The following is a 24,537-nucleotide window of genomic DNA, read 5'->3' as shown; positions in this document are numbered from 1 at the left end:
AAAATTTTTAGAAATTACTTAGTTTTTAATTTCTTAAGTGAATTTGGAGGGAAAGATTATTACCTGAGGTATTTATGGTTGTCATGCGTGCTTTCAATGAACTGTTATGTTTTGAGTTTGGAGAAGATTGTTGTTTTTAGTCACTCAGTCATGTCTGACTCTTTTTGCAACCCCGTGGACTGTAGCCTGCCAAGCTCCACTGTCCATGAGATTTCCCAGGCAAGAGTACTGGAGTGGATTTCCATTTCCTTCTTTAGGGGATCTTCCCGACCCAGGGATCGAACCTGAGTCTCCTGCATTGACAGACAGATTCTTTGTGACTAAACCACCAGGAAAGCCCCATGGAGAATATACATACAGATAATTATGAGACAAGGCAAACTTTATAAATGAATATACACATGTACACTTAAATATGTATATATATTTGTATAATACATTCTTATTATAAAGTATAAGTATCTTTGAAAGTCAAATCCCCTCTTAAGTTTAATGTTACCCTTTGCTTCACTGTTTAATATTTTAACCACTATTTAAATTTTAAGTTAATTAAAATTAAATTTAAAATCCACTTCCTTAGTCACAAGAGTCACATTTGACATCCTACTATATATTACATACATCTACTATTTAGATGTAGATATAGAACATTTCCATCATCACAGAAAGTTCTATTAAACATAATAATATATCAAATAATCCAGAGATTATCACTGATAAGTATTTCAGTATAAATTCTTTCATAATTTTTTCTACACATATACTCACTATTACAGTTTTGCAAAAATAAGGTCATATTGAACATCAGGTGTATGACAGTGATGCAGAGCCCAGTGATCATCTTAGTTTTTACTGTTATCACGTATACATATTGATTACCTCATTTTTTTTTTTTACACTTCTTTTTTTGGCTGTACAGCCCCGCCTGCAGCATCTTAGGTCCCCGACCAGGGTCGAACCCATGATCCCTGCAGTGAGAGCATGGAGTCTTAACCACTGCCAGGGTAGTCCTGATCACCTCATTCTTTTAATGTTTATTTCATAATATGACTGTACCATATTTAATCAACTGTTTTTCCAGTGGTAGACATTCTACTTGGTGAAGCCTGTATGGATATTTTGGAAATGTGACTTTTTTTGACTGAATATGTTTTGTTAAACCAAAATCAACCCTGAATATTCATTGGAAGGACTGTTGCTGACACTCCAGTACTTTGGCCACCTGATACAAAGAGCCGACTCATTGGAAAAGACCCTGATGCTAGGAAAGATTGAGGGTACAAGGAAAAGGGGACAACAGAGGGTGAGATGGTTGGATGGCATCACTGATTCAATCACTGAGTCAAGCTCACCACATGAGTTTGAGCAAACTCCAGGAGACAGTGAAGGACAGCGAAACCTGGCATGCTACAGTTTATGGGGTCACAAAGAGTGAAACATGACTTAGCAACTGAACAACAACAATCCGTTTTTACATTATAGCCTTTGCATGTATTCGGAAAGGGATAAAGAGAAGTTGTGCCTTAAAGTGAGCTGGAAAGGTCTGTCTAGGCTGTCAAAAGTTGCAACATCTTTAGGCTGTGCAAATGAATGTGAAATGTTACAAAAATCAAGTCAAATATTTAAATTAAACTGACTGAAACACTGTTCATTCTTTTTAACTTTTATTCTCTATTCTCTTAACACAGGCCACAAATGCTCACACCAATGAGGTGGTGGCAATTAAGAAAATGTCCTATAGTGGGAAGCAGGCACATGAGGTATGTTAAAGACATTGTGTCACTAAACTGATGTATGCAAGTTAGTATGAAAGTGACAGTAGAAATAAAGTTTCCTGAGCATTTCTTTATCACAGTTCTTTTTTTCCCCTTATGGATAATTTAATAAACATTACTAATATTCTACCTCAGTCAACTCTTTTGTGGAATAAAATATGAATTTAGTATGCTCAGTCACTTCAGTTGTGTCTCTTTGCGACCCCATGGGCTGTAGTCCTCCTGACTCTTCAGTCCATGAGATTCTCCAGGCAAGAATACTAGAGTGGTTGCCATTTCCTTCTCCAGGGGATCTTCCCAACCCAGGGATCAAACCACGTCTCTCATCTCCTGCATTGGCAGGCAGGTTCTTTACCACTACCACCACTTGTGAAGCTGCAGGATTAGTATAATGGATTTGTTATAGTATATTTGTTGATTGATTTAATTTATATGTACTAAAACAAGAAGTAACACAAGTTTAAATAGCTTCTTCATGTATTAAGCATTTTCTTTGTCTACTTAAAATAATGAAGAGAATGTAATATATGTATACTTGAAAGTAAAATACTGTTTTCTGTTACAAAAAATCATGATATTTCTTTTTTATTTCAATAGAAATGGCAAGATATTCTTAAGGAAGTCAAATTTTTACAACAATTGAGACATCCTAATACCATTGAATACAAAGGTTGTTACTTGAAAGAGCATACTGCTTGGGTAAGTCAAAGGACCTCTATTATCTTTTAATTTTTTCCTCTAAATTTTTTTTATGTTTTCCTTTTTTTTCTATTATGTCTTTGGTTTATAAAATTACCAGCCCATTTCTGTCCCATTTGATTTTTTTTTTCAATATTTAACATTTGTTACTCTAGTGTGTGTCATATGGTATACATTCTAAAGTTTAAATATGACATCTAAGAGTCTATAGGAAATTTATTCTTAAACATTCAATGAAAAGATAGTGGAAAGTTAATAACATCATTTTACAATGATTTATTTGCAAAAGTAAGAAGCAAGGCCTTTTATTCTCATCCTAGAGTTTTTATCTTTGTCATTTCTCATCCCCTACTCTAGTTCCCCACAAATTCGGAATTGTGCTTGATAATACTATCACTGTCTCTGGTTTTTTGCTGGATTTTTTTTGCTAGGTTATGATTAATTGAAACAATCTTTTGTTCCACTCTGTCTTCTTGGTATGTTTTTATTTTTACATGATTTTGCTTCTGATTTTAATCTGACACATTAGACATTGTATAGAACCAGAAAATGCTATACTTTGTATTTTATGGGATTGCACATAAAATTTAAAGTTTAAATTTAAGTTTAAAGTATTCGATATCAATATCATTTACTGAATACTCACCACTGTACAAGTCCTTTCCTGTACATGATCTCCAGCTAGGGAATGGAATTTTTGTTCTCAGATAGACTATCAAAGGCTAAACACAAAACCTTTCTGCTCAAGCAGTTATTAAGATATGTAGAGCCACAGCATCTGTCCTGAGTAGAAGAAATTAAGAGGAGTATCTCATTATGTGGAAATCAGTTCACTGGCAATCTCAGCTATCTTGAAGGAGTCAAGAAAGGGATTTTGAGCAGGCAGAGTAAATGTTACAAAATCAAGTGCTAAATCTCATATGTTTCAGAACTTCAGAAAATTCTCTGAGCTCTTATTTGAAGCCTGTTTACTCTTTGATTACATAGAGTGCTAACAAGTTTGGTTACTTAGTCTCTGTCTATAAGTATTTGTTAGGCTAATTAGAAGGAACTCATAGAACTAAGCTGCCAGAGACATGCATACAAATAGGCAAAACTAATTTGACCTTAAGGAAGAAGTTAGGGAATTTAGAGAGCAGACCTAATAATTTAAAAGCAGAACAACCAGAGCTGTTAAATGTCAGGGTCAAACATCTAGCCACTGCTCAGGTGCCCTTGTGCTGTGTAGTAATTGGAAAAAGAATATTTGGGACAGAAATACAGAGTTAACGTGTAATTTAAAAAATAGAAGCATAACTATAAATATTTACTCCATTCATTTTTAAAATTCTATGTTCATTTTCCTTATACTCAGTTTAAGGAAGTTATCTGTGCATATCACTTTACATAATTTAAGAAAGTAGAGGGAATTCCCTGGTGACTCAGTGGTTAGAACTCCGTGCTTTCACTGTGGAGGGCCTGGGTTCCATCCCTGGTTTGGGAATGAAGATCTCGCAAGTTGTGCGAGTCCACTGAAAAAATTTTAAAAATCTTTTTTAATTTTTAATTAAAAATAACTTAGAAAAGTAAGTAATACAGATGAGAAATGTTTCCATCAAAACTAAGAAGACAACAGTGTTTGTCAAGTATGCCTTAATAAAGCAGAATAAAAAAGAAAAATAGTACACATAAAAGACTGAAAGTGAAAATCACTCAGTCATGTCCAACTCTTTGTGACCCCATGGACTATACAGTCCATGGAATTCTCCAGACCAGAATACTGGAGTGGGTAGCCATTCCCTTCACCAGGAAATCTTCCCAACCCAGAGATTGGACCCAGGTCTCCTGCATTGCAGGCAGATTCTTTCCTAGCTGAGCCACCAGGGAAGCCCATAAAAGGCTACTGTTCATTATAATGTTCACTTATGTGGACTGTTTCATTTCACAATAAGAAATAAAATTAATATTTCTGAATCTCCTTACTTTTAATATAAAGCAGAAAGCTATAATAAAGTTTCTAAACTTTAAGCTTCTAAATTTCTCATACTTTTTAGAGTATTCTAGAAATAGAATCTTTTTTATATATTATATATTTAATTACACCTATACATATATAATAAATTTAATAATGTAAATTTATATCTATACTATTATGTATAGTATAGGTATGATATATAATATATTATGTATTGTGTACCCTGCTACTAGAATAATTAAGAATATGAGATATATATTATATTATATTATGTACAATTATTTATTATATTATGACATATAATAATATAACATATAATATTGTATCTCATATTCTTCTAAAATATTCCAATAATGCAGGGTAAATAATACACAAGTATTTTCACATGTATTTTTTAAATGGAAGGAATTAATATGTTATTAATAGTTGTGTCTGTGTGATTATAGGAAATTTGTATTTCATAATAAACATATTATGTTTTTAAGAAATAATAATTTGTAAGCATGTGCATGCTTGTGTGTGTAGGTTGGTCACTGAACACTCCACTTCTGACCTTGGCTACAAATCAGCAGTAGTCTGGGATGCATAAAAAAATATAAGATGAGAGTAAAGAGTTTTCTCATTTTTACTTTTCAAAAGCCTCCCAAAGTTGCAAACCGCCAAAAAATCAATATTATTTTAATTTTAATAATATTCTAGAAATATTTTAAGACATACATTGAACTATCCCATCTCTCTTGGGGATTCAAGCTAATGTAATGACGCATAGAAGGCTACATTTTTATTTATTTATTTATTTATTTTTAATTATTATTTTTTTCATTTATTTTTATTAGTTGGAGGCTAATTACTTTACAATATTGTGAAGGCTACATTTTTAGATTGAGGTTCTAACTAGTATTTTCTTGTTTAGAATTTTTTTAAATGTGAAAGTAGACAATTTACTGTTTTTGACTTATTCTACTTAGTAATTCCTAGTGTAGATTTTACTGGGTCAGATATTTGGTTACTACTTTGCAAGTTACAAAATTTAAGTTATACTGTAACTTAACCACCTTAAATCCCTGAGTACAAGCCCCATATTGTCTTAGACCAATTCCAGTTTCAAATAGGAAATAGCAAAAGCAGATGATAAAAGTTATAAAAATCAATTACTAGTGCCAGATGACCAAGATTTAATCCAGGTTCAGAGATATCAGAGTATTTATTTTCTTAGTATTCTTAGTTCTTGGTTAGTTGATTGGTTTGAGTAATTTCTTATTCTTAGGTTAATAAGAATAATTATTCTGGTTATTATTTCAATCTGTTACAGTTGGTGATGGAATATTGCTTAGGCTCAGCCTCTGATTTGTTAGAAGGTAAGGATAAAAGCACTTTCCCCTTCTTTCCTTTTTACCTTGACCAGACTGTTATCTGCACCTATACTAAAGCACACTTTGGGCAAACTAAATGGTTAATGACACTTAGACTTAAGGGTTATGTGGATAAGCCATGCAGACTCCATCTCTGCAATGTCACTGATAATATCTGAGTAATGATTGATGATTAGCAGCCCTCTCACTATTTTAGTTCATGGCTATCCACGACAGGTACTACTGAAATATTTGGGTAATATCATGTAGTATGTGTAGCCAGAAACATCAAATTCTTGCGTATATATGAAATATAGGCAGATGGTATCAAATTATATTGATATTTAACCCTATCACATCTTTTGACTGACCTAGTTCTCCTATGCAGGACATTGTTATAACCAGAGACTATGTTAAAGTTTTACATTTTTAAAAAAGACTTTCTTATATTATCCTTGATCTCTGAATAGAAATTGCTAATTAGCTGCTTTCACCAATAATGAAAACCTGTAGTTAGAAGGAATACTTATAGGTGGCTTGTGACAGGAGAATAATGCAATCTAAAACACTCTAGTAGTCATGTATGGATGTGAGAGTTGGACCATAAAAAAGGCTGAATGCACTATGGAAAACAGTGTGGAGATTTCTTAAAAAACTGGAAATAGAACTGCCATATGACCCAGCAATCCCACTTCTGGGCATACACACTGAGGAAACCAGATCTGAAAGAGACACGTGCACCCCAATGTTCATCGCAGCACTGTTTATAATAGCCAGGACATGGAAACAACCTAGATGCCCATCAGCAGATGAATGGATAAGGAAGCTGTGGTACATATACACCATGGAATATTACTCAGCCATTAAAAAGAATTCATTTGAATCAGTTCTAATGAGATGGATGAAACTGGAGCCCATTATACAGAGTGAAGTAAGCCAGAAAGATAAAGAACATTACAGCATACTAACACATATATATGGAATTTAGAAAGATGGTAACGATAACCCTATATGCAAAACAGAAAAAGAGACACAGAAGTACAGAACAGACTTTTGAACTCTGTGGGAGAAGGTGAGGGTGGGATGTTTCGAAAGAACAGCATGTATATTATCTATGGTGAAACAGATCACCAGCCCAGGTGGGATGCATGAGACAAGTGCTCGGGCCTGGTGCACTGGGAAGACCCAGAGGAATCGGGAGAGGGGGGTGGGAGGGGGGATCGGATGGGGAATACGTGTAAATCTATGGCTGATTCATATCAGTGTATGACAAAACCCACTGAAATGTTGTGAAGTAATTAGCCTCCAACTAATAAAAAAATAAATAAATCAATCAATAAAAGAAGGCTGAATGCCAAAGAATTGATGCTTTTGAACTGTGGTGTTGGAGAAGACTCTTGAGAGTCCCTTGGACTGCGAGGAGATCCAAGCAGTCCATCCTAAAGGAAATCAGTCCTGAATATTCATTGGAAAGACTGATGCTGAAGCTGAAACTCCAATCCTTTGGCCACCTGATGTGAAGAAAAGACCGTGATGCTAGGAAAGACTGAAGGCGGGAGGAGAAGGGGACGACAGAGGATGAGATGGTTGGATGGCATCACCGACTCAATGGACATGAGTTTGAGCAAGCTCTGGGAGTTGATGATGGACAAGGAAGCCTGGCATGCTGCAGTCCATGGGGTCGCAGAGAGTCGGACACGACTGAGCAACTGAACTGAACTGAAAACACTCTAGGCATTTAAAGTGTCAGCGGGACTGGTAAATTTGGACCTGGCCAATTGGAATCAGTGTGGTTTTGACTTGCAACTGACAAGTAAATTAACAGTTCCTTACAGTGAATATCTGGAGACAGAAATGGCAGCCCACTCCAGTATTCTTGCCTGGAGAATCCCATGGATAGAGGAGCCTGGAGGGCTACAGTGCATAAGGTCGCAAAGAATCAGACACAACTGAGCACAGCAGAGCACTGCAGCACAGTGAATATCAGGCTTTGTTTTATTTTATTTTGAAGGAGTTTCTTTTTATGCTTGAGTTTTCTGTTATCTGATTATTTATTGCTATTCTATAGGAAATATATATCCTATGTATTTACGTGAATGTGTTTACAAATTGTCATTTGAGAAAGTACATAATTCAATCTGGTATTGCTATATAAGATAATAAAAGTAGGAATGAAACTGATCATCCACCCTTGGCTTTTTTTTTTTTTTCCTTCCTCAGTTCATAAGAAACCACTTCAGGAAGTGGAGATCGCTGCCATTACTCACGGTGCCTTGCAGGGGCTAGCCTACCTGCATTCTCATGCATTGATTCATAGGTAAGATTAGAGACCAGTTACATTTAATTTCAGTTACAGGACTGTCTGTTCAAGGAACCTTGAAAATTAGTGCGTGCTCCAATTTTTAGGGTGCCTGAGGATTTATGGGAAGCAAACAAATTGCTGCTGCTTCTGAATGTAAAGAGTAAAGTTGCCAAAACTTAGTTCCTATCTCTTCGTCTCTCCCATATATCCATAAAGACTTATATCATCCCTGTTCTCTAGGTAACTATTCTCCAGGCTTAATGTTGCAGCGAAATTTGAAGAAGATGCCAGCAACCTTTTGATACTGTGTCAGTAAAAAAAAGAAAAGAAAATTAGCTTTGCTTGCATATGTTTATTTCCTAGCTGAGTTCTTCTTTTCCTGTTGCAAATAACAAGTCAGTCTCATGTGAATATATGCTATTCTATCAATTTAAAATTTCTTGCATTTCTTTAGTCCATATAGATATATAGGAAGGTATTATCATCTTCATTTTAGCAGATGATGAAACTGAAACTTAGAACTATTTAAATAACTAGCCCATAGTTTCCTATCATTTACGTAATAAAGATTGAAACTCAGATTTTCTAATGCCTAACACAAGGCTTCCCTCTAAGTTACATTTTCTGTGTCACAGCCCCACTCTCTTCTTTCCAACCTACTTCCCAGTACTAATTTCTAAACAAAGATGTCATTACCAGTTTTTCCTTATCTCAGTAAAGAACTTCTAGTACTGTAACTTTAATGAATAGTGGCCAAGTAGTGGTATATGAGGTAGGCATAAAGGATCTGAGGTGGCTTAAAGTCATAAGAAAAAAATTTACATTTACCAAGAAGAAATGAAACTATTAAGTCATAGGTTCTCCTTTTGCTTCTTTTCTCATCGCCCTAGAGTAGCCATTGTCGGTTACTGGTACATACTGCAAAACGGAACTCCCTCAAGACAGACAGACCAAAATTCCTGCCATGAGTTTGGCTTATTTGTAAGGATGAAGAATGACCCTAACCATGGCTAACAAATATTGATAAAATTAATTTAACTATAATTTCTGTAGATTTGACAACTTTAAAATGAATGTACATAAGGTGCCATTACTGAATGTCAACTTGTTTCTGACAGTTTTGCTTGTTTCCGTTTATAAAAGTCACAGTTAAGTTTTTTGTGCCTTTGTTACCTTAATTTGCACATTAATGTTTTGTTCTGTATTACACTTTATCTTTTAATATGTAAAGGGAATTGAAAAGACAAAAAAACTTTTAAAGAATGTTCTTTAGTTAAAAATAAATCCAGATTCTTATTGTTTTGATTTAAAAGGCAAGTCAGTGTTAGAGAAAAGATATTTTTCTGTTGTATGAGAATTAAATAATGCTTCTTTTTTTTTTAGTTCTCTCTGCCAATGCCTAATGTCATCATGAGGAAAGAAACTGAATTTTCAAGGGAAGATTTTTGGAAAAGTTATTTTGGGAGCATTTGAACCTTTTATTTTCAACTTGACATAAGTTTTCCTCATTCCCTCTGCTTTATCTTTCCATTGCCCATCAATGTACAATTCTTAGTTCCTAGTACTCATTACACCTCATGCCTTTTTAAAAAATAATAAAGAGTGCATCCACATCTTCTCATTCCAAATTTTCATACTGAAGATTGAATTTTTTTAATCATATTTTTTAAAAATTTTGCCGCATAGAATTTCTAATACTTTTAGTAGTAACCACTTGAGATTGAATTTTTTAAAATCATGTTTTTTTAACTTTTTGCTGCATAAAACTTCTAATAGCTTTAATAGTAACTAGTTGAGATTCTTTGTAATAATACATTAGAAATGCAATTTCCTAACCCCTAATCCTTGTTTGTTTTGATCTTTCAGGGTCTTCTTTTTACTGTACAGTGTTATTTTTAAAATAACACCTTCTCTATAACATGTACCCTCAAATGCCTTAGAGTTGCAGTTACAATTAAAGGCAGAGAGAAAGGGTCACAGGCAAGAAAGAAAAGGTATGTGTGTAGTTGAGGTTTATTGGTAGGTAGTCAATTCAGAGTCTAAAGGTTTGTTTAGAATCCAAAAATGTCATGAAATTTAGAAAAGAAAAAAAGTGTTACAAATGGCACCAGTTTTCCCAGCATGAGGAATACTGTTTATGACTGAATTTAGCAACTCATATGCTTTTGTAAGTGCAGGAACTGAGTAGGTTTCCTTGTCTGCCATGTCTGCCTCTTTGCTCGTTTCATTCCTCGCCTCTGAAGGAAGCTGTATCTTTTAATAATTACTATGACCTACCAGTAAGTACACCAAGGAATTTGGTCCCCTTTATAACTTGCAGTAATTACTAAATCCCTTTCTGGCTATCTGAGCAAGTTTTGTTTTTTTTTTTTTTTAATAAATTTTTTATCTTATTAATTGCATGCTCTGACCTATTCCATAATCAAAATTGAAAAGTAATTTTCTAACCCTCTTATTTTTTCCTATAGGGATATTAAAGCAGGAAACATTCTTCTAACAGAGCCAGGTCAGGTGAAACTAGCTGATTTTGGATCTGCCTCAATGGCTTCTCCTGCCAACTCCTTCGTGGGCACACCTTACTGGTATGTGGAATTAGAAAACACAACATAGTTTTACAATATGTGTGTGTAACCAAGATGGACTCATAGCACTAGTTTTCTTTGCTTCTTCTTTTTTTTAATTTTTGACACTGTCTGTCCATGTGCCTCAAATGAGATTTCACTAGGAAGGATAGAAACATCACTAGCAAAAAAGAAACACTTAGACTGAGTATAAAATTTCCAGTGACTTTAAATTGTTCAAATAAGATTGATGTCACTGTGTGTAAACTGAGTAGGATTATCAACTCACTGACCAAGCCCAGGTTTTATATTTCATTTGAAGTTTCTTTTGAACTTTTCTCTTCAGGCAGAGTTCCTAGGCAAGAACAAGTTAATTTCTTTAGCCTTTTCTAGCCAATGAGCATAAATTTTACCTTTCAATGAAAGAAATCCATGTTCTTATTTCTGTTGAGTTCTGTGATACTTTATCTCACTTGTCATTCTGACTTAAAGTTTCATTTCACTCTACTCAAGACTCCTTTCCTTTATTTCATAGACACATTGGAATGTCATTGTACCTTAGGGAATGACTTTTACCCCTGGAAACTTACTTGCCTACTAAAAATAAATCAGCTACTATTTGAATTTTTTCCCACCATCATCAAATAACATCTACCATGCAACTTCTTACACACACTAATAGAGAACAAATCATCTTAAACTATATAACCCTTACCCTCCTAATGAAAATCCATTATGGACAAACAAAATAATATCCATTACTGCAGCTAGTTTATTTGTTTTTTAACTTATAACATCTGGAAATATTATATATTGCTTTATGTAATTGCATGAAGTATTTTTCATATTGTTTAAAGTAGTTTAAGTGTTTCATACGTATTAATCCTTTACAAATATCTCTGAGGTAGCTAATAAAACTCTCTGCATATTACAGATGAGGAAACTGATATAGAGAAAGGTTAAGTAACTTAGCCAAGATCAAAGGATAGTAAAAGGCCTGTTGAAAATGATGTATTGTTTCATGTAAATCACTGGGTATATTTTTGTATTTTCAATAGTGTTTTTCCAATATATTTGTGTAAAGAAATGATAACTTTATCAGATAAAACTTTATAATATGCTCAAAAACAGCTATTTCATTGAATCTATTAAGTGAATTTTGTTTTTAATTTGCAACTTGAGTTTTGTGAATTATATTTGGCAGGATGGCTCCAGAGGTGATCTTAGCTATGGATGAAGGACAGTATGATGGGAAAGTTGATATTTGGTCACTTGGAATCACCTGCATTGAAATGGGTGAGCAAAGAGCTGTTTTCATTGTACTTTTCAGAATCACTCCTTATTACAATTACAAATTCACTTATTCAGCTACTATTAAATATTTAATGTGTTCCTGGTACATATGTGCTAGGTAATGTGAATTTATTATATTTTTCATATGCTTTGTTATAACATCATAAGATTGCTTTCTATCTCTGCTATATTTTCATGTTATTGTTTTAAGTAAGAGTTAGAGCAGATATGGCAGCTAACCAGTGTAAGAATATACAGTAGTTGGTATTAATATTTGAAAAATATCCATTCTCCATACCATGAATGATGACATATGTCCTTCCTTCATAATAATCTCCATTACTTAATTTACATACCAGCTTACATAAGGGAACTCTGGGAAAGTAATAGCAGGCTTATCAAAGATCAGACTCTAAAAACTGACCTACATAGAGAGCAGTCCCAGATAAAATTTCATATTAGGGAATACCTCCAGCAATAAGATCTTATGGAAAAACCCAAACTAACTTTTTGGCCAACCCAAAGCTCCAAAATACGAAGTTATATAAAACTAAAAAAATTAAAAGACTCAGTTCAGTTGCTCAGTCGTGTCCAACTCTTTGCGACCCCATGAACCGCAGCACGCCAGGCCTCCCTGTCCATCACCAGCTCCCAGAGTCCACCCAAACCCATGTCCACTGGGTCGGTGATGCCATCTAAACATCTCATCCTCTATCGTCCCCTTCTCCTCCTGCCCTCAATCTCTCCCAGCATCAGGGTCTATTCAAATAAGTCAGCTCTTCGCATCAGGTGGCCAAAGTATTGGAGTTTCAGCTTCAATATCAGTCCTTCCAATGAACACCCAGGACTTATCTCCTTTAGGATGGACTGGTTGGATCTCCTTGCAGTCCAAGGGACTCTCAAGAGTCCTCTCCAACACCGTAGTTCAAAAGCATCAATTGTTCAGTGTTCAGCTTTCTTTATAGTCCAACTCTCACATCCATACATGACCACTGGAAAAACCATAGCCTTGACTAGATAGACCTTTTTGACAAAGTAATGTCTCTGCTTTCTAATATTGTGTCTAAGTTGGTCATAACTTACCTTCCAAGGAGTAAGCGTCTTTTAATTTCAAGGCTACAATCACCATCTACAGTGATTTTGGAGCCCCCAAAAATAAAGTCAGCCACTGTTTCCACTGTCTCCCCATCTATTTGCCATGAAGTGATGGGACCGAATGCCATGATCTTAGTTTTCTGAATGTTGAGCTTTAAGCCAACTTTTTCACTCTCCTCTTTCACTTTCATCAAGAGGCTCTTTAGCTCTTCTTCACTTTCTGCCATTAAGGGTGGTGTCATCTGCATACCTGAGGTTATTGACATTTCTCCCGGCAGTCTTGATTCCAGCTTGTGCTTCATCCAGTCCAGCATTTCTCATGACGTACTCTGCATATAAATTAAATAAGCATACTCCTTTTCCTATTTGGATCCAGTCTGTTGTTCCATGTCCAGTTCTAACTGTTGCTTCCTGACCTGCATACAGGTTTCTTAAGAGGGAGGTCAGGGAGTCTGGTGTTCCCGTCTCCTTCAGAATTTTCCACAGTTTATTGTGATCCACACAGTCAAAGGCTTTGGCATAGTCACTAAAGTAGAAATAGACGTTTTTGTGGAACTTGCTTGCTTTTTCGATGATCCAGCAAATGTTGGCAATTTGATCTCTGGTTCCTCTGCCTTTTCTAAAACCAGCTTGAACATCTGGAAGTTCACAGTTCATGTATTGCTGAAGCCTGGCTTGGAGAATTTTGAGCATTACTTTACATATAGACTAATGGAAAGTAGTTGAAACATAACTAACAGAGTATTGGCCCCGAATTTATGAAGAACTCTCACAATTTCTTTACCAAATTTCTTTATTAAAAAGAAAACAACAAACTGCCAGCAGAAAAATGGGCTATGAGTATGATCAAGGAGTTAGCACTGAAAAGAAAGCATAAATGGACAACAAACATCAGAAGATACTCCACCTTATTAGTATTCAGGGAAATACAAATTAAAACCATTTCATATTTATCAGATTGGTATAATTTTTTTAAGTCAGAGAAGAAGTTGCTAAAGAAACAGGAACTCTCAAACACTATTGATAGGAGTGTAAATTGGTATAACCATGTTGGAGAGCAAGTTGGCAACATTTGGTAAGGATGATGAGTGTCAGTGACTCAACACTTCTAAGTATACACTTTAGAAATTTTATACATGTACACTAGAAAATGTGGAAGGTTTCAACATTGTTTGTAGAAGCAAGAACAGGTGGAAACAACCTAAATTCTTATCCTAAGAATGACAAATTAATTTTGGATTACTATATCACAGTTAAGGATGAACTAGATCGACATGTGTCATCATGGATAAATCTCAGATCACAACATTGAATAGTTAATGAGCAAAAAACATCACAAGAGTATAGATACAGTATGATACCAATTATGAAAGTTTTATAAGCAACTTTATATGTTGTTTATGAGCATACATATATACTAATAGATGTGAGTAATATACTAATACATACTATATAATAATAGTAAATTTAGGAGAATAGAAGAGGAAAAGTTATATCTACTTATTTTTTAGAAGAAAAGATTATTCCTATTTTGTCATTTATATTCTAAAATGAATCAAAATTTTACTTGTAACACTAAAACTATAGCAACACCTCCTCACTTACAGCACTTTACAAGGATGTCCCCCAAGTTGAACATTACAGCTAATTAGTGCCCGCCCACCCATTGTTTTAACAAGTTTTTTCTTACCTAAATCTTTTTAAACTATAACATGAATTTGGCACATACCCTTTTATGATGATTCAAGATCATCATCACATCAGTTTTTGTACTATGTAGATATGTTGTTGTTCAGTCAGTCAGTCGTGTCCGACTCTTTGCAACCCCATGGACTGCAGCACGCCAGACTTCCCTGTTCGTCACCATCTCCTGGAGTTTGGTCAAGTTCTTGTCCATTGAGTCAGTGATGCCATCCAACCATCTCATCCTCTGTCATCCCCTTCTCCTACCTTCAGTCTTTCCCAGCATCAGGGTCTTTTCCAATTAGTTGGCTCTTCGCACCAGGTGGCCAAAGTATTGGAGCTTCAGCATCAGTCCTTCCAGTGAATATTCAGGGTTGATTTCCTTTAGAACTGACTGGTTGGATCTCCTTGCAGTCCAAGGGACTCTCAAGAGTCTTCTCCACCATCACAGTTCAAAGACATCAGTTTTTCAGTGCTCAGCCTTTTTTATTGTCCAGCTTTCACATCTGTATGTGACAACTGGAAAAACCATAGCTTTGACTATTCGGGCCTTATAGTGACATGCTCTCTATATCAACCTAACTTCGACTGCCTTTTATACAGTGATTTACTGCCAACAAAGGTCCGTCTAGTCAAGGCTATGGCTTTTCCAGTGGTCATGTATGGATGTGAGAGTTGGACTATAAAGAAAGCTAAGCACTGAAGAATTGATGCTTTTGAACTGTGGTGTTGGAGAAGACTCTTGAGAGTCCCTTGGACTGCAAGAAGATCCAACCAGTCTATCCTAAAGGAGATCAGTCCTGGGTGTTCGTTGGAAGGACTGATGGTGAAGCTGAAACTCCAATACTTTGGCCATCTGATGCAAAGAGCTGACTCATTGGAAAAGACTCTGATGCTAGGAAGGATTGGGGGCAGGAGAAGGGGACGACAGAGGATGAGATGGTTGGATGGCATCACCGACTCAATGGACGTGAGTTTGGCTAAACTCTGGGAGTTGGTGATGGACAGGGAGGCCTGGCATGCTGCAGTTCATGGGGTCGCACAGTTGGACATGACTGAGTGGCTGATCTGAACTGAACTTACTGAATCAAAGAACAAAGTAAATTTCCCTCAAATTGTTTTATCCTCCACAACAGCTATTCCTTCAAATTGATAGATGACAGTATCACATTATGCCTAAGAGCACCCAGGCTCTGTTGTCAGATAAACCTGAGTTCTAATGCCAGCTCTGCCATTTCTTAGTTGTATGACTTTGGTCAAGATGTTTTAACTCTCTATGAAATTTGCCTAATAAGATCCCCTACCTTATGCAGATTGTCTGGATTAAATGAAAATATGGACTTAATGTGCTTATTATTAAATCTTGTGTATAGTATGTGTTCAGTAAATGTTAGGCATCATCAGCACAATCCTAGTAATATATGTCACATTTCATCAAATTCTTTATCTGCATTTTAACATCTCTTTAAACAGGAAGGTATTTTACAGGCAACAGTATTTCATGATTATAATTGGCAGCATTTTGTTCTAAGTTATACATAAAATAGTGGTGCATCTTAAATTGCAATGCAACTTATTGTCAATGACAGACTCAGAGAAGGATGATAGTACATGCTCAGTTAATATTCATAAAATAAAATTGTTACCAAGGATATTAAAGTTCTCAGCAATTATTCAAAACATATTATATTGGTAATGTAATAAACCATACAAGTACCTTTTTGACAGCTTTACCATAACATCTCTATTGCCTTGGCATTAGTGTTATTGTTGTTGTTCAGTCACTCAGTCACGCCTGACTCTTTGCGACCCCATGGACTGTAAACCACCAGGCCCTTGTGTCCGTGGGATTCTCCAGGCACAAATACTGAAGTGGGTTGCCGTTTCCTTCTCCATTAGTCTTGTTAATGGACACGTAAAAGAAGGGTATTTTTTTTTACATGAAAGATGATTAAACTTCTGTGTATGTTATCCTAAGCAATAATTTTTCTAAGCTTTCTGTGTTTGAGGTATAATGAAATTTCAAATACAAACAGTATACTCTAAATTGTGCTCTTAATGTTGAAATTACAGTACAAGTTGTAGTGACTGAATAATGTGTTGTCCCCTTTTCTTATGATATCTCTTCTATAGAAGTGCATTTTCTTAAGAAGCCCCCTAATCTGTACATTGAATCACTGAGTTATTATCAGAAAGCAAAAAGATGATACGTTTACTGGCACCATCCCTCTTTCCTGGATCAAGCTCCAAGATTCCTGAGTGGTTAAACCTGTTTTACAAATTATCTTTGCTAACTTGATCTTCCACTGAAAAAAACTAGTTAAATTCATGCATCCTTGGAAAATTCTTAGACATTAAAATTGTCCAGTCACCAGATACTTTATTTTTTGAGATTATTTCAAGAATAGGCTAATCTGATGCTTTTCTCTTTAATCTATAGACACTTAGTTCACCAGCACAGATCATGGTAGAAGCTGGCAAATGGTTCATCAACATTGACAGGGGATTGACTTTTCAGAAATGAATTCTCCAAGGAATGGGGGCAGGAGGACATAAATGTTGTTACATGGTTTCTCTGCCTGGAATTTTCTTCTTCCATTCACTTTCTTATTGCCACTCACTGTTTGTGTTAATATATGAATGTTGTAATGTTTGTTGAGGGGATAGGGATATATTTAGTCTTGCAGAGCTTCTTCCTTTTTTAAATCTTTTTAAAAATTGAAATACCAGTACTATCTTTATAAAATGCACAGGATTATTGAAGAGGCACTGAGGTCTATTGAAAAGACAGATCTTGGAGCCTTATCATAATTGAATTGGATTTTGTTGTCCCTTCATCTTCCTCTTTCTAACTTTCTACTTTGTTCTTTCTTTATTTCCCCTTCCTTACTGTTTCTCCTGTGCAGTTTCATGTTCTGAGCAGTTTAAATTGTGTTTCTTTTGCCAGTGAGAGGATTCCTACTGTTTTAATAGTGAATGAAGCCACCACATGGTATCTGATGTAAGCCCAAGAGTTAGTCACTTCTCAGTCATCTTTTTGACTTCTTGCTGCACAAAGATTCTTTGTTGACAAAGTTTCTTCTTTGTCTTAATTGGCTTAACCTTTACTTATTTATTTTAGAGGTATTTTGGGGCCACCAAAAATATATACCAGATGTTATACTCAGCAGTGAGAATGCAGAGATGAACATAATAGACATTGTCCCTAATGAAATTTAGCAAAGAAGGTACACATTAAGTAAAGAATTACATAAATAATTAGTTATGGTTGTGATAGGTGGTAAAAAGTTAAAATGTAATTTGCAGTGACAAAATCTAGTGGGACACCTAGTCTTCAGAGGTTCCCTAAGGAAGAGATTGTAAGTATATAAAAATCCTTGAATAAATATGTATTAAACTAATGCAGAAATGCAACTTTATTTAAGGTGGAACCTGAAGGATTGGGAAGAATTAACCAGGTAAAGTCTAAGGAACGAAAGTGAAAAGGGAGACCAGACAGAGAAAGCAATATGCGTGAAAGACTCTGACCTTGGTTCTTTCAGTGAAGCAATAGATGCATGAGAACAGGGGAAAATTGCATCTCAGAATGATGTGCTAGAAGTAGCCAGGGTCGTGTTAGTAAAGGCCAGGAGACTGTTTAAGAATCTAGACTTTGTCCTAAGAACGGTAGGAATCCATTGATGGTTACATGATGAGTTCCTGCTTCCACATGGCTTCAAATACTTGAAGTTGTCAGAAGGCCAAGCCCTAGAAACTTTCTCAGATCTACCTCCTGATAAATAAAATAAACCTGAGACTTTTTTTTTTTTTGCCTTCCATGCTTGAAACAGGTATAAAATCCCTTTGTCCACACTGCAGCTTTCAAATTTCCACTTGTTAACAGTCCATGTCCCTATAATACTGATATCTGGTAAGTGTAAAGTATCCTATTGAGAGGTTAATAAAAAATATTTATCGAATCATAGACTGTCTCATTTCAAAGATACCAGAGATCATTCAGTTAAGAATATAAGAGGCCCCTCCAGAGGATCACTGATAAGTATAGTTGGCTTCTACTGAAACTCTGCCAATAGCTTAAAGTTCACTTTCTCAACATTATTCATTCTGGGTTTTGTGGGGTTTTTTGGTTTTCTTTTACCACTCTGGCTTTTCAGAAGTTCTTCCTTCTATGAGTAAAAATGTCTTACCTGTAACTTCTTGTTCCCTGCCCTTACTTCTTGTTCTGTTTCTTAGAATTGCATAGTATAAGCTGGATTCACTTTTTTTAAAGTGGTTAAATCTTTACTTAAAAACCAAGATGCTCTGATGAAACCTAAGATCAGATTATGAATTACAAAGTGGAACTATATCAAGAATCCATTAGGATAAGCACGGTGGAACAAGATAGTGATTTACCTTCTGTGACATAACTAGTAAATAGTGTAAAATTAACTGTACTAAGAACTAGAACCTTGTTTCTTTCCTTTGGTCAAGTGGAATACCTAATATGTGAATAGCATCTTATTACATAAGCTAGAGAATAAATAAAAGAACAAGAATATTAAGGTTATAAGATCTTGCTCTTAAGAGTTTATGATTTGTGTTGAGAGGAAAGATTTGTATGTTTATGTAAATGCAATAGGAGAGTGCGTGCCTAGTGAACACTCTACTAAAAGAGTAACAGAAATTCCAAAGAGGAATTAACGATGGACTGAGGTGGAGTATATATTTTACAGAGAAGTAACTGACTCAGTAAGTTTCTCCTTAGAAAGTGGATGGACCAAACCATGCTTACATTTATCCTCCTTTTTCCCCTCCACCCCTACTTGTACCAGTTCGTTGGCCTGGATGAGCCCTCAAATGGTGTTTATTGGATTGAATTACTTTATCTTCCATACTCTGTTGGTGATAATTAAGATGTTCCATAATCTTTTTTTCAACTTCTCTGCTTTCTGATTTTTTTTTCAATGAATGCACATTTTTATTTGAAATAAAACAACATACAAAGATGTTTGTACCTACTGTGGGAAAACAAAGTTCAGCTTTTTGAAGATACATAGGAAAAATTTTTTTACTTTCTTGAAATGGATTCTGTTTGGAGCTTTTCCAGTGTACTTTAAGATGACCAGCAGCTTCTTTTGAATGGCTATCCTGAGCAACCTTAGAGATTACAATAAGTGGATTATTCAGTATGATGATAATAGCAAGATAGTGGCTAAGCTTTGCTCACGGTTCCTTATTTCTCCATCTGCCTAATGTCTTTCAAGAACTGCTTTATCGTGTTTCTCTTCTTTCAGCGGAACGGAAGCCCCCTCTTTTCAACATGAATGCCATGAGTGCCTTATATCACATTGCCCAGAATGACTCCCCCACGTTACAATCTAATGAATGGTAAGACTGAGCTGTCGTTTTAAATGTGTAAGAAAATCACCATATGTTTTGGCACTTTCACTAAATTACGTTTTAAATATCTGACCTAGAAAGCATTTCATTCCTTCGTTGTATGCTATGATAATGGACACTGATGCTTTATAAGCCTGAACTTTTTGTACACACACCACACACGCAGTATTTCTGCCCTCACTATGGCTTGTACTGTGTTATTAATATGTATAGTAACTGAAATTCTACCAGGTACATATATGCCCTGCTACCTTCCTCACAAGTCTAGTCTCTAAGTCATGATGGTCTTATAATGATCATCTCAGTTTTATCATTTCTCAGCAAGGATAAAGTACCCTCTCTGATGTCTTTATTATTCTAGTTGTCATTTTTTTCTTTATTATATATGTATTTAAATGTATTGAGACAGAATACATACTATCTATTCAGAAGGTGAATTGTTCCTTGATGAAAATTATAACATTTTGATACCTGTTAGAATCACAGAGCTACAGTAAAAGGGCAATATCCAGGAAGAGTAGACAGAATGAAATTTTCTAGAGAGAAGGCATTTTCATCCAGAGAGCATACTCCTAGGTTCTCAGTCCCTTATGCTTCAAGTTTTACTGCCTGGTTATAGGTTGTGGGTGATGAAAGAATTACCAATTTGTCGTGAAGAATATAGGCTTTAGGCTTATGAGAACTGTTATGTTTGGAGAGAAAAATGTACACAAAATTGTTTTACATAAATATAGTATTTTTCATTTGCTGAGATATATTACAATTTGACTTTGCTTATATCATAAGATACATTTATGTGTTGACTGACTTGAAACTGTCCACATTCATTATCCTAAAGAATTAATTTTAGATACCTCAAACTTGAAAATGGGTCAGTTCTCCTGATATTCCGAAGTATTTTAATAAAAATCTCCCAAAACAAAAAGTTTTCCCTTGGATAAAAATTATTTAAAGTGATCAGTGTGTTCTACAGACTCTAATTTTATTTTCTTTCAATGTATTTGCACACACAGGACAGATTCCTTCAGGAGATTTGTTGATTACTGCTTGCAGAAAATGCCTCAGGAAAGGCCAACATCAGCGGAACTGTTACGGGTAATTTTTCAAATTTATATTTGAGGAGGGGGATTTAAAGTCATGCTGTAGTGAAATATAGTAAATCATTCCTGTGGCAGCTCATCATGACAAACTGGATTAGAACACATGCCTTGTCATTTAAAGTCCAGAGACAGTAGCTAGGCATAGAAGTAGCAAGATTATCACAATACGTTCAAATGGATTTAGAAAAGGCAGAGGAACCAGAGATCAAATTGTCAACATCCATTGGGTCATCAAAAAAGCAAAAGCAAGAGAGTTCCAGAAAAACATCTGCTTTATTGACTATGCCAAAGCCTTTGATTGTGTGGTTCACAACAAACTGTGGAAAATTCTGAAAGAGATGGGAATACCAGACTCCCTGACCTGCCTCCTGAGAAATCTGTATGCAGGTCAAGAAGCAACAGTTAGAACTGGACATGGAACGACAGACTGGTTCCAAATAGGGAAAGGAGTACATCAAGGCTATATATTGTCACCCTGCTTATTTAACTTATATGCAGAGTACATCATGAGAAATGCTGGACTGGATGAAGTTCAAGCTGGAATCAAGAATGCTGGGAGAAATATCAATAACCTCAGCTATGCAGATGACATCACACTTACAGCAGAAAGTGAAGAACTAAAGAGCCTCTTGATGAAAATGAAAGAGGAGAGTGAAAAAGTTGGCCTAAAGCTCAACATTCAGAAAACTAAGATGATGGCATCTGGTCCCATCACTTCATGGGAAATAGATGGGAAAACAGTGGAAACAGTGACAGACTTTATTTTGGGGGGGCTCCAAAATCACTGCAGATGGTGATTGCACCCATGGAATTAAAAGACACTTGCTCCTTGGAAGAAAAGCTGTGACCAACCTAGACAGCATATTAAAAAGCAGAGACATTACTTTGCCAACAGTGGCCCATCTAGTCAAAGCTATGGTTTTTCCACTACTCATGTATGGATGTGAGAGTTGAACTGTAAAGAAAGCTGAGCGCCGAAGAATTGATGCTTTTGAACTGTGGTGTTGGAGAATACTCTTGAGAGTCCCTTGGACTGCAAGGAGATCCGACCAGTCCATCCTAAAGGAAATCAGTCCTGAATATTCATTGGACAGACTGATGCTGAAGCTGAAACTCCAATACTTTGGCCACCTGATGCAAAGAGCTGACTTATTTGAAAAGACCCTGATGCTGGGAAAGATTGAAGGTAGGAGGAGAAGGGGACAACAGAGGATGAGATGCTTGGATGGCATCACCAACTCAATGGACATGAGTTTGAGTAAACTCCAGGACTTGGTGATGGACAGAGAGGCCTGGTGTGCTGCAGTCTATGGGGTCGCAAAGAGTTGGACACAATGAGCGACTGAACTGAACTGATATGCTATATATTCCTCGTGGATACTTCCCCCCACCTTTTCCCTTTTTCTGCCCCCCCACCCCACCCACCTTTTTTGCCTAATGAAAAAGAACATTTCTGCTTGCTCTGGTGATCACTGTGATGTTCCAGTGACTAATATCTGCCTGAACTTTAAGGCAAAGTTTTCAGGACAGAGTCTGCCAATAATTCAAATACCAACTCTAGGATTTCAGTTAGGTTGTTGCCAAATCATCAGGCAGTGAAGATATGTGATAAATATATAAGACAGATATATACATAGCATTGCATCATACATGTTGGTGACAAAATTATTGTGTTAACTGCATTCATTTGATTTAAATACAGCGTTTTTGAGCATCTGTTTTTGTGTAACTTTGTATTATAGGCTCTGTGTACATAGGCAGTGTTCCATTAATATCAGTGAAGTATGTGAGAGTTTCCTTTTTACGATATAAATGTCTTTTATTGGCCACAGAATAGTCCAGGTTTCTTTCATCTTTTTCTGCATGTGTGTTTTCCAGTCTTTTTTTTTGTTTCTTTCTTTGTTTTAAGAAAACCTCAGAATTGTATTGCCTAAATTTGTGAAGCTTAAACATGTCAGCTGCCTTTACAATTGCACCTTGGCTAAGTGTCACAGATTCTTGGTTAATATTTTCTTTTTCTCAGAAATCTTACTCTGTTATTTTCTGGCTTTGAGTATCCTCAAGAGGTAGGTCTGAAGCTGACCAGCTTTTCTACCCAAAATTAAGTTTTTTATTCTTGTGAGTAACAGGTCACAGGAATATGGTGACAGAAGCAACAAGGCAATGGACTCTACCTTATTCTCTTTTGGTGTAGAACCATCACATGTTCTAAACATGAACTATAGACAATAGAATACCAGAAACACAAGACAGTGTCTTTATTACTTTGAAGTAGGCAAAGATTTATAAATACAGGACACAAACAGCAGTTTAGAGAAAGAAAAAAAGAGGAAAAAATGTTATAAATTTGGGCTGTAAATTAAGAAGCAAAAAAAAATGCCTTAAAGAAGAAGATACTACAAGCCTTCAAAGATGATAGGGCAACAGACAACAAAAGGATATAAAAAACAAATGGGCAGAGGTAAAAAAAGAAAATGAAAGAGGAAAATTTAAAGATAGATCATATCATATCAAATCATATCATAAACAACAAACTAATATAATAAACACACCCATGCAGGGTATTTTCAATGATGGATAGCCCGAGGGAAATAAAATTACATGAAGAAGAAAAATTTCTAAAGATGATTATAGAAAAGATGACGTGTAGAAGGCAGAGGAGATATATATTTCAACCTATTATTCCTAAAGAAGAAAGCAAAACACATGGAGTAGAAGATATTTAAAGATATACCTAAAGATATACTTTTTGAAAATAAATGTTAGGATCTTTATTTTATTTGATTTACTTAAGTGTATATACACATGCACACGCATGCACACACACACAGGCACACATATATACTTGTCCATGCCAAATCTTAGTTGTGATACACAGGATCTAGTTCCCTGACAAGGAATCAAACCCGTGCCCCCTGCCTTGGGAGCACAGAGTCTTAGCTGCTGGACCACCAGGGAAGTCCCCTGATTTACTCTTTATTTGATTTGGTGGACCAAATCAAGTAAGCCTAATGAAGGAGTGAAAAAGCAAATAATTTGATGTAATGTCAGAAAAATAAAGCAAGGACTGGGATAAAGAGAGACAGGAGCTGCTCTTTTAAACAAGGCACTTCTAGGGAGGTGAAACTGATCTTCAGTGATCAACAAATCCTACCTATATCTAGTTTCTAAACTCAGAGGATAAAGAAAGATTCACAATAGGCTGAAAAAAATTTATTTGGGGCTGGAAAAACCAGTTGGCTTCAGATCTACCTCTTCAGGAACACTCAAAGCCAGAAAACTGTATAACAGTATTTACAGAGTTCTAAGGAAAAGAAAATGTAAACCAAGGATTTGTGACC

At 35.6% G+C, this 24,537-nt stretch overlaps 1 protein-coding gene across 6 annotated transcripts in view; it reads left to right on the top strand.

The window, feature by feature from the left end:
• Nucleotides 1-24,537, top strand: part of TAOK3 (TAO kinase 3) — a 188,589-nt gene that overhangs the window by 109,646 nt on the left and 54,406 nt on the right. For 5 of the 6 annotated variants that reach the window (XM_043440185.1, XM_043440195.1, XM_043440204.1 and 2 more), the window contains exons 4-11: nucleotides 1,689-1,760; nucleotides 2,373-2,474; nucleotides 5,741-5,786; nucleotides 8,001-8,097; nucleotides 10,551-10,664; nucleotides 11,848-11,939; nucleotides 19,991-20,084; nucleotides 21,110-21,191. In XM_043440185.1, the coding sequence (XP_043296120.1) occupies nucleotides 1,689-1,760; nucleotides 2,373-2,474; nucleotides 5,741-5,786; nucleotides 8,001-8,097; nucleotides 10,551-10,664; nucleotides 11,848-11,939; nucleotides 19,991-20,084; nucleotides 21,110-21,191 (699 nt within the window). Of the gene's footprint in view, nucleotides 1-1,688; nucleotides 1,761-2,372; nucleotides 2,475-5,740; nucleotides 5,787-8,000; nucleotides 8,098-9,503; nucleotides 10,077-10,550; nucleotides 10,665-11,847; nucleotides 11,940-19,990; nucleotides 20,085-21,109; nucleotides 21,192-24,537 lie in introns of those variants that run through there. The other variant, XM_043440233.1, reaches the window with a different exon arrangement.

This window comes from Cervus canadensis, chromosome 1 (genome assembly GCF_019320065.1).
Source record: "Cervus canadensis isolate Bull #8, Minnesota chromosome 1, ASM1932006v1, whole genome shotgun sequence".
Classification (NCBI taxonomy): domain Eukaryota; kingdom Metazoa; phylum Chordata; class Mammalia; order Artiodactyla; family Cervidae; genus Cervus; species Cervus canadensis.
Note: the sequence above shows the minus strand (reverse complement) of the source record. Positions and strands in the feature narration are given on the sequence as shown.